The 10938-nt window shown below is 37.5% G+C and overlaps 2 protein-coding genes across 4 annotated transcripts in view; one reads left to right on the top strand and one right to left on the bottom strand.

Moving 5' to 3' along the window:
* LOC106515137 (sodium- and chloride-dependent GABA transporter 2) overlaps nt 1-5825 on the bottom strand; it is a 12510-nt gene extending 6685 nt beyond the window's left edge. Inside the window, exons 1-8 of one of the 2 annotated variants that reach the window (XM_014004781.1) lie at nt 5553-5825; nt 5121-5290; nt 4706-4840; nt 4294-4434; nt 4059-4176; nt 3609-3656; nt 2456-2585; nt 1402-1536 (exon numbers count right to left, since the gene is read on the bottom strand). In XM_014004781.1, coding sequence (XP_013860235.1) covers nt 1402-1536; nt 2456-2585; nt 3609-3656; nt 4059-4176; nt 4294-4434; nt 4706-4840; nt 5121-5283 — 870 coding nt within the window. In that variant the 5' untranslated portion in view covers nt 5284-5290; nt 5553-5825. The remainder of the gene's footprint in view (nt 1-1401; nt 1537-2455; nt 2586-3608; nt 3657-4058; nt 4177-4293; nt 4435-4705; nt 4841-5120; nt 5291-5552) is intronic. The other variant, XM_014004782.1, reaches the window with a different exon arrangement.
* A 180-nt stretch (nt 5826-6005) lies between these two features.
* Nucleotides 6006-10629, top strand: parp11 (poly(ADP-ribose) polymerase family member 11; the record flags this gene model as incomplete). 2 transcript variants are annotated; one of them, XM_014004785.1, is given in 8 exon segments in its annotated part: nt 6006-6053; nt 6304-6428; nt 6834-6954; nt 7119-7194; nt 7377-7449; nt 8506-8633; nt 8905-9056; nt 9154-10629. In XM_014004785.1, coding segments are annotated over 8 exon segments (1040 nt in total), but the record flags the coding sequence as incomplete, so codon positions are not given.
* Between the last annotated feature and the right edge of the window lie 309 nt (nt 10630-10938).

Genomic DNA, 10938 nt, shown 5'->3' with positions numbered 1-10938 from the left:
CTCTAAAAATATTACTTGAGTAAAAATCTTAAAGTATCTGATATTTTTTTGTACTTAGAAATTTACTTTTAATACTTAAGTAGATTTTGTGTTAGAAATTTACTTTTGATACTTAACACAAAATCTACTTAAGTATTAAAAGTAAAAGTACTGAGTAAAAGTGAGCAGTTAGATTTTCCAAAATGACATATATTGGGAGGTGACTTCTCCAAAAATATTTTTTCTAACAGCGTGCAGCTGTGATGGGTTGTGTACAAGCTAATAGTGTGTCAGAATGGTATTTATTTATACTTCTCATCCAACTACACTTAAATTCACTCTGTCCAGGAGACACAATTTATCAGGATAATATTTTTTAAGTAATAACAACTCAGAATAAAATAGGAGTAACGACTTTCTACTTCTTATATTTTTAAAAAATGTAGTGAGTAGAAAGTACAGATAATTGTGTAAAAATGTAATGAGTAAAAGTAAAAAGTATGCTGAAAAATAATTACTCAAGTAAAGTACAGATAACCAAAATTTCTACTTAAAGTACAGTAAGAAAGTATTTGTACTTAGTTACTTTACAACTCTGGTTAAAAGTAGCAGAATAACAGCTAACAATTAAAAGTACACTGAAGCAGATTTCATACAGAACAATGTTTCTGATGAAATGGTAGAGACCTGAAATTATTTTTACAAGGAATAAATTTGTAAATAAAGTTGGGGCGACAGGGGTTGTGCTTTGTTATTCCTTCATCAAAAACATAAATCTAGACTTAATGTTTCATTGTGGTCTTGTTCCTCTGAAAGCATTTTTCCACCTTGAAAAMGTTTGACTTATTGTTTTTCCTAGAGAGCAGAATTTTTCTCTTCAAATGCTTCGATCAAATCAGTGTCAATGTGAGAGAGGTTGTTRTCAGATCAAAATGGTTTGATTCTAAACTTGTTAGAAACACTTTAAATCACTTTCCACCCTGATTTGGGCTTTAATAAAGCCCTTACTGTTCAGTGCTGATGTCTGTTTGATCAGGTTTTGATTCAGGATAGGTGATAGATGCATAAAGACCTCAAACTGTCTAAGAATTCCCCCACAGAGAGTAGTATGTTGCTGTATACTTTATGAGACATGTCTGTTTGCTTTTCTTGTTAGGATCATACTTTGAAACTAGAAGCAAAAGTCAACAAGTAGATAAAAACAGGGCGGCGAGGGGGGGGGGGGTAGAAGATTACAAAATAGCAAATGGCTCAGATGATTTCAACAAAGAGAGTTGTGTTTGGAAAAAGAATGCTTYGCTGCAGAGTGTGGGTGCATACTTTACGTCTTCCTCAGCAGTAAAGACCATACAGTGAGTTTGTATCTCACCACAACCTAAACACGGTTTATGAAGGCAATTCATTTTAACGAGCGCCTCTTACATCTGGGTCGGCGAGTTTGCTGAAGTCTGGGTTGAGGTAAAACTTCAGGCCGGCTGCAGCTCCAGGCAGCGTCACTCCACGGATGAAGAGGATGAAGAGCATTACGTAGGGGAACGTGGCGGTGAAGTACACCACCTATAAACAAACAAGTAAATACTTTCATGCAGACAGGTTTTTAGGAACATCAGCAAAAAAAAAAAAAAGATTTAGGAATTTCATTTGGAACATGACATCAGTGTCCCTTTTGGTTGAAGTTACATAAGAGTGAACTGAGAGAGGCTGAAGAGACACACGAGCATTCCACTGACAAAATATAAATTTTTAACTTCAAATTATTAACTGCAGTAGTGACAGTTAAAGCCAGTTACATAGCTTTTTTTTTCCAGTTTTTTGCCCTCAGGTCAAACAGTTTTTACTAGAAGGGACTTGTCTGCTTAGTTGTTGCAACAAACCAAATTATTAAACATGAATAATTACGACATGAAACGTACTTACAATTAGTTTAAATGTTTTCAGTTATTCCTAAAATTATTTAATGCAGAGAGAACTACTACTAATGAATAAATAAGACATTTACAAAAAAATAAAACTTACATGACCTTTTTAAGAGCCTAAATCCTTCCCGTTTTCTTTTTTTCTTTTTTTGTGCATTAAACAACGCTTACATTTTCAAACTTTTCTTGTTCCTTTTTGTTTTATGCCTTTTCACACACAAAGCTAGTCTGAAATGTTTTTAATATGGTTGCCAAACATTTCAGATTGAGCCATAACAAAACAGCTGCAGAAACTTGTCACCCCWACTATTTTTTGGTTAAAGTATGCAAACACAGTTTGGCCAGTTAAGTAAGGGTTATAACGACAAAACTCACCATTAAATGATTTGTCTAATAAAAATACAGTTTAGCTTTCATGACAACTTTGCCAAAAAAAGTTTAATAATTGTTTTTATGTTTAGTTTTGTTTCTGGAAATTGTCTCAATCCTTATTTATTTAATTGATTGAAGGCTTTAAAGTGTCAGGGGAGAGTTCCCACATCCTGGGMAACGACACCTACCTTTCCAGTGGTTTTAATTCCCTTCCAGATGCAAAAGTAACAWATCACCCAGGCAAACATCAGGCACAGAGCCAAGTCCCAGTGCACTTTACCCAGAGACATGTCAGCCGACATTCTTAGCACTCGATTCCTGTGTGGGAAAAGAAAAATAATAATGGGAGTCATTAAGCCCCATTTTAGAAAAAAAAAAAGTCACGTTCAAACCTGCAAGGAGTAGAAAAAGAAATGCTTCATTTGGATGGATTCATGTGATAATACATAAGTCWCTTTTCTGTCTGAAGCTTCCATTTATTTATTCCTGACAATGAGAAGTCATTTCCAAACGTTTTATCATAAATCCAGTGGTTCAATATGTTTGTTTTGAAAGATTTCAGTTTGCACTTGCAAGGGGAGGGGGCAACATATTTTTTACATCATCACTGCTGGATTTCACAGTATGTGCTCCAACACTGAATCAGGAGATCATCATGTGAAAAGCAGCAGTAACTACTTACATTAAAAACAAAAACAAATGTGAAGGAGAGCATGTTTCAGTCAAAGTTAGACGATGGATAACATTTTGTGGTTTTCAGAGGAATGCATCCCACTCGTTCTCCTTGTTGTGTTTGGGTGACTTTCCTTCATCTTTTATTGGCCCATCATGTTAATTGAGCACTTTTGGGGAGTTTAGCTGAACTCCTAATATCTGGGAAGAATCAACGCTGTTTGGAAGGAATGTCCAACCCCTAGAGCCGTTCAAAACGGGGAGGAAGACAAGCTGTCAGAGTCAGAACTCATACTGTATGTGCGTGAAACAGGTTTAGATAAGTTGGAACAAGATAATGTAAAAAAAAAAAAGTCCTTTTTTTGGACATAAGATTTCAGCTCAGGACATATCCCATACAATCCTGTCAACACTCCGTCATGCGTCCACTTGTGAACAGGTTTAAGCTCTAAACTAAATGGTTAAAGTTACAAAAATGTGCAACGTTTTTATTTCAAGCTTTTGCTGCATTTTAATGTCATTCTGAACCATTTTTAAAACTGTACTTTGGAGACACTGCTTGAAGCAATTACTGCCGGTTTGTCTGAGCAATAAAGCATAAACAAGTAACTGGCTGTAAGACATGCATGCAGATGGAGTCAAAACATCTGGTGTGAGTGTGCGCCTCACCTCCAAAACTCCTCTTCAGGTGAGTTGGCTGTCAGTAATGTCTCATTGCTGAATGAACAAAAGATATGAATAAGGAAAAGTAAACATATTTAAATTTCCTATCCCTATAAAGCAGTTTAGCATTGGTTAGATGCATATACAACAGTAAGTGTTTCTTCTATCATTTGATAGTTCTACACAACCTCCAAACCAAGCCCTGACAAGCCCTGTAAATTTATTATAAACACTTTAAAGCTCTTTACTCTCAGGGTCACATTACAGTTTTAGAAACAAAGCAGATGTGGGTGCTTCCTGCRCTGTGCACATAAAAGGACTGATAAAGTCCCAAGTTGCAGACAAAGAGCTCCCATCCTTCTTATAATCCTCTTTATAGTTCTCATCAATAAAAGGAAGAATTATGTACCTGTCATCAAGTCATKRATTACAAAAAGTCACAAGGATTCAGCTCACATGTAACTGTAGTTTGTCATGTAGTCATCTGAGGTGATGTTGTGCAGGAAGGACCAGTTGGATCCAGGTTGAAAAAGCTCAGGGTTGGCATAAAGGCCAATGCGACCAAAACATAATTCTGTTGGGGTTGAACAAAAAGTTAAACCCCTCAGAAAAGTTTCTACAACTTTGTTCCATAACAAAATACAAATATGCCTCAAGGAAGAGCGTTTAATAGTCACAAAAGGAGGCTTACCGGTGTTCCACCAGTTGTCACATGTCGACCACGGCAGAGGGCTTTTGAAGGAGTTTATTAGGTAGAAAATRGCCCAAGCCAAAACTATGATGTAATAAATGTTTAAGTAGATCACTATCACTTGGGATGCGATCCCCACCCCTGTGAAAGGTTTTCACACAGTTAGTGAAAGTTTCTGGCTGCTATCTTGGATAATAGATCTGATCAGCAGCGGTCTGGTTTGCATAAGATGCAGCAGTTTTATGGCATTTTAAGTTTTCTAGACATCAATGTTTGACACATCTTTGCAAACAAAAGACCCATTTTATCTGATTTTTGTCTGGATACTATGAGGAACAAGCTTAGCGACGGGTACACAAAGCAGATATTGTTTAGCACTGATCGTCTTTTATGTCTGAAACCTTGGTTTTACCCTCGAACATGGGGCAAATCTTCCTCCAGGCGGTTACCCCGCCCTCACTGGTGTACTGGCCCAATGCAGTCTCCAGGAAAAACACAGGGATACCACAGCAGAAGAGGAACACACAGTAGGGGATGAGGAAGACACCTAATATTAAAAAAAATAATAATAATCAATCTCCGAGTTATTTTTGCTTTCCCAATGCAAACATATAAATCCTACTTAGCAATTTAAAAAGAAAAGTAATATTTCTTAAGATGGGGATGTGAACGTTTTTTTAAATTTGTTACCATTAAGTCACAAAAAGCAAAATATGTCATTTTTGACAGCCTGTAATACATTTCCCTATACGAATCTTAGTCATTTGTTGATCACAGATGCAGATGAGTAAAAGTGGTGTATATGAGTGTCAAATGAAGCACCTCACCTCCTCCATTCTTGTAGCACAAATAGGGAAAACGCCAGACATTTCCCAGGCCAATTATTTCTCCTGCCATAGAGAGAATAAACTCCATGTTGTTGGCCCATTTCTCCCTTGCCAGAGTCCCCTCTTGTGGTTCCGCTTTRGTAGTATTGGCTTCTTCAGTCATGATCTGGCTATTCAAGACAAATATATCAAACGGTGCTTTCCATGCAGCTGCATTTCTCACATATAAATATATGAAAATATTTTACATTTTAAATGACTGTCATGCTTAACCCAATAATTAAACTTAGATAATCATTTGCTCTTTCAGAAATTACATAATTGGCAATCCACATTTAAGATATTTCCAGATAATTGTTGTGGAGTTTAACAAATTTTGCAAAGTCTTTGTAGTAATTAGTCTGCAAAAGCAAGTTTCCCCTTGTTACTCACCACAGTTTTGGACTCCGTCAGTCTTTAATCTCTTGATTGTCTGGGAGAAGTTAGAAGCGCAGCCTTCATTTTAAACAGGGGCGCGTCCTTCAGGACACGCTGGGGCTGTCTCATGACAGATAGAATGCAAGGGTTCTGCAACACAGCAAACTGTAAAAACTAAAACAACTATAACCAAACAATGCAAAGTTTAAAATGTGTTTTCGAATTATAATAAAGCGTTGTTTTTCTGCAGCGACGGTGTGCCTGACAGGACAAACTCAGGGCGTCAATGGCCCTTTCCCATTAAATGGGCGTTTTGTTCCCCCTGAGTGACGCATTGACGCAAGTTACGTGTCGATTCCGGAATTAAAAGTAAACAACGCTCCAGAGGAGGAGAAAAATGCTATTTAGTCACCCAAATGCACACAGTTTGAGTGGGTTTGTTTGTGCGTTATTAACAATGTGTAAAAGCCTTATGTTCCGACGAGGACGACCCAGTTAGAGGGGGGCTAAAAGCCGGTAAGACACCCGCAGAACAGACAGGAAGCGGAGTGCAGAAGCTGCTGCTAAGCAGAGCTAGCTTGAAATGCCACTGTCTGTGTTGTTTATATATATTTACAAAATGACATGCCGTCATAACTGTGCATCACATAAACTTTACGTTTTTTTTTCGACCATTGTCATTAAATACAAGCCCTCTCATTATTCCCTGATGTGTTTAAGTAATAATTTACCTTTAATTGTGTTTGTGTGTTCTCTGTCATATCAGTTTTAGCAATGTTAGCCATCAGATCGTCAGAGGAGGAGTCCACTGAGAATGAGGAGATGGACACCTCCGAGCCAAATTGGTGCTGGTTCTACTTGGCTGAGTGTGGCGTGTGGCACATGTTTGAGGTAGTTCGCATCAAACCACAACTTTAAATAAACACTTTCATACAATATTACAAGCTTTTCATTTGGGTCAGAAAACTTGTGAAATCTGTCACTCAAATTTTGCAACTTTAAATGCTCTGAAAGCTAAACTGTTGTTACAGACCTCAGCCCAGTATTGGTTCAGGTCCAAGTATAGATTTTTCCTTTTTTTTTTTATTTCTGTTTCATTTCAAACTTTAAAAACAAAACTTTCATTAAGGTTTATCTTAAATATTTACAATGTCATAGCCCACTGTCCTGCATGTTTTAGTTGTTTCTTTGCTTCGTCATGTTGAAGCAGGGAAACATATGTTTAGGTTTAAGTTATTATTGTATTCGCTTATATATTATATCATAGTGGATTGACTTATAAAAAATGTTTGTCAGATTGATCCCAGTGCAGCCTGCTCAGTAACCAGTGCCCAGATTGAGCAGTGCTACAACAGGAACCAGCGTGGAGTCATGGAGTTCTACACGGCCAAGTATACCTACAGACTGGACTTCTCAGGTACTGAAGCATTAAAAAAAAATAAAGTTAATCACTCAGGCAAAAAAAACCAAAAAAAAACCGCGATTTATTCTTTTTTTAACAAACATTCCAGTAAAAACATTTTTTGCTGGAAAAACATCTAGAGCTCGTGTAGCTCTAATGTTTGTTCATTTTCTCTCCAGCTATGCGACAGATCAATGTAACAACAGGAAAACAGCGGCCAATTAAACGTTCCCTGCACTCAGCGACTGGCTTCAGGTATGATTTAATGATTGAAGTATCACATACGATCAAATAAGAGACGCTAGAGAGAAAGTTTAAGTTGGAGGTAAAGCTGACGCCTTGCTGGTGAAATAATGAAAGAATTTCTAAAACAGAATTGGATACTTTTTATTTGTGCAATTTTTTTTAACCTCCTGAAACTTCTTATCCTTCACCAGGTTTATTTGTGATAATCTGGCCCTGCCTGTTCCTTGTCACTGGGAAAGAATCAACACAGACGAGCCCTATCAGGTGAGTCCCACAGGCAGGTTAGAAGGGTGAAAAAGACTGAACATGTGATGCAAAAACACTTTGTGCTCCAGAAAATAATACAAAACCTCCTCCTCATTTTTATTTATTCTTATTTAACCAGAGAACATAAAATACCTCCTACAAAGGTCACCACAACAAGCAAACTCACATAGAATTTGGTAAATATTTTACAACGAATGCCTATCCTGACGCAACCTGAGCTCAAACCTGCAGCCTCAGGATTACAAGATCGTAGCACTGACCACTGAGCTACCACACCTCCCCAAGTATAATCTGAATTACATTAAGGAACGGTAAATACGTGACCCATCATATCGAAATGAGGATTAAGTCAAATTTGGTCAAAATGACCTAATTACATTTTCAGATTCTTGGCTTTAAAAGCTACATTTTGATACCTGGATCATTCTGATATAATTAAATCCATATATATACTTAATTTGTCTTGTTGGTTACAATAATACATAAATATTTGGTCTGAATCCTAATTTTATGTCATTTTAATGAGGAATTTTTGATGTCCTTATAAAGAGGAAACCTCAAATTATATTTGAATATTGAGATTTCACAGCTAAAAATAAACAAAACTTTGCTAGCTCACAGGGAAAATCTCAGAATTTAAAGGTGTTTTTCCACAAAATCTGGGGGTTTTTTTTTGTTGCTACTGCACAAAAAAGTGCTTCAAAATTTTGTTTTATGATTATATTTCAGACAATTCATTCAAATGATACATTAATAATTCATTATATTTTGACAAAATGCAATTTTTGTTAACATTTTAGTCAAAACACCATATTTGCCTTTTTCTCCATGTACAGCTTTTGGACTTAATCCTTGTTTCGATGTGATGGGTCACATATGTGCAGAAAGTATACAAAAGTATCTTGCTTAATACTCCAGGTTGGATTTTTTTCTATTGGAAGATTGTCCATACCTGAGTCCTTTTATTATTTCTTTTATCTTATTTCTTTAGTCCATCAAATACAAATCCATTTGTTTGCTGCTGTTTCGTTCATGCGATTGTGTTTTTTGCAGCTCATCCAGCTCAGCAGAGACACATATGAGTTTAAAGAAGTTGGCAGACTGTATGAAAGGACAATGGATCATCCGATCAAATCCATCCAAAGGATTCAGAACTTGGACTTATGGGAGTTTTTCTGCAGGTAAAGCAGTGATGTGATGTATAAATCTGATCCAGCTCTGCAGTTTCTGGGTTCTGCAGTGACTGTGGTTTGATTTTTTTTTTTTTAGGATTTTCTTTTTGTTTCATGTACTGGTTAAATTTATTTGAACTTGCCAGTCAGACACTGTGGAGGAAAATACAGACCCACACAGAGTTTCCCTTGGTTGATTAAAAAAAACTTTAGGTCTTATAATTTGTTCAAAAGGAAAAACCAAAACAGAATGATCCTCTGTGTTGTGTTCTCCCCTAAGGAAGAAAACACAGTTGCGAAAAGTCAAGCGAACTCTGGATATTGAGGAGCGAATGCTGTTTCATGGTACAGGACACAGCAACATACAAGCTATATGTACATTTAACTTTGACTGGCGGCTGACAGGAAGTCATGGCGATGTTTATGGCAAAGGTACATTCCTTTGTGTTGTGGTGTAACAAAGAAGAAAGAATTCCCTTTGCCTTATCTGTCTACCTTCTAACACCTCCTTCAATTCTTTGCCCCACAGGGAGCTATTTTGCCCGGGATGCCAAATACTCAAGTAAATTCTGCCACACGACAGGGAAACACAACACCACCCTGCAGAGACACGGACTCACACCGCCCATATTCGCCAACGAGCCGCCCTACAAGACCATGTTCCTGGCCAGGGTGCTTGTTGGAGAGTACACCGTCGGTCATCCCATGTACTGCAGACCCCCTTCCAAGGATGCCAGCTTCACCAACTTTTTCGACAGCTGCGTGGACGATATGGCCAATCCAAAGATTTACGTCATCTTTGACAGCAATCAGATTTACCCAGAGTATCTGATTGAGTTCTACTGACGCTGTCTGCTTTTATTTAGGAAGTCTCCAACATGGAAAAGGTGATATACGGAATCAATTGTGGAAAAAAATAAGAAATATCTTAAAATTATTATTTCCCCCCCCCCCCCCCCGTTATGGATAGATTTGGTGGCTAACTGAAGCGTAGCTTGTCCACAGTGCCTTTAGAGACGTTCGGGAGGCTTGAATACACGGAGACATCGTGTACAGCTCATACACTGCACAGATGCTCTAAAGTGGAACTTTAAATGAATTACTGACAGATCTGTTTAGAATTTCAAGTCAGTACTCGCCTGATCCATATGTTTGAACAGTTAATATAAAGTGACACCTGCACCGTGTAGATTATAGGTTCCTTGTATCCGCAGTGCCATGCAAATGCCTTTTTATAAAACCAAAAAAAAAAATGTCCTGGTTACTTCTTTTATATCATGTGCTGTCAGTGTGCAACTTCGGAATCTGTGTGGCTAWAAGAAAAAAAGTGTTGCAGATGAATCAAAAGAAATCTGAAGAGTCACGGTCAGCTGATACTGTTTTACTGCACCAGTATTTTTTTAATACTTTTTACAAGTGGACCCAAGTCATGCATGCAAAATGCCTAAAACAGCCACCAGAGCCCTTCTTACTGTCAGGGAAAAGGGTTCAGGTTTTCCTTGGTCGCCCCATTTCTATGAGCTTCAGCCTTTTTTGTTATTTGTCATAAAAAGCTTCTACCTCCATGTTTTTTGACCACATATCAGTGCACTTTCTTCCCTTTCTGTGAAAGGTTTTTGAAACTGTCATGTTGACATACGAGTTTAACGTCATATTCTGCACAATTGTTATTATTTTCTCACTTTGGTTTGTGAGACGGGTTTTGTCCGCCGAGCTTTATGTTTTTCCTGTCGTTGAGTTTGCTGCTTCATCCTTTCAGCTGAAAACAGCATCATCTCAGTGTGATGTCAACACCACCTGATAACTGCTTCGAGGGAAAAGCGAGTTATCTTTGCACCTGGTGTGAAATTACCCCAATAATAAAAGTGTCGCCAGCACATGTGTAGTACTGTAAAAACATACACACAATGTAAAATAGCTTTTCTGTGTGCGTTTGTTGAATCGATGTACGACTGTTTTTGAGCTCTTGGAATAAAGATTATTGTGATCAGCAAGTAAAACATGAGACTTTTAGTTACTTTTGTGTTTCATGAGAGAAAATGCAAAAAAAAAACTAGTTAAAACAGTAATAATATGTAATACAGTGTTTTTAATATGTTGTACAGTCAATCCTACTGAGTAAATGCACTCGGGAGTATCAGACCGTAGCAAATTATATGAAACATGATGGACACCTGGGCACATTGTATCAATAAAGAGGACAGAATATGGATCTCTGGGAACTACACTCACCGGCCACTTTATTAGGTACACCTGTCCAACTGCTCGTTAACACTTAATTTCTAATCAGCCAATTACATGGCGGCAACTCAGT

This window comes from Austrofundulus limnaeus, unplaced genomic scaffold (assembly GCF_001266775.1).
Source record: "Austrofundulus limnaeus strain Quisiro unplaced genomic scaffold, Austrofundulus_limnaeus-1.0 Scaffold26, whole genome shotgun sequence".
Lineage (NCBI taxonomy): Eukaryota > Metazoa > Chordata > Actinopteri > Cyprinodontiformes > Rivulidae > Austrofundulus > Austrofundulus limnaeus.
The sequence above is the reverse complement of the archived record's forward strand: the minus strand, read 5'-3'. Positions and strand labels throughout refer to the sequence as shown.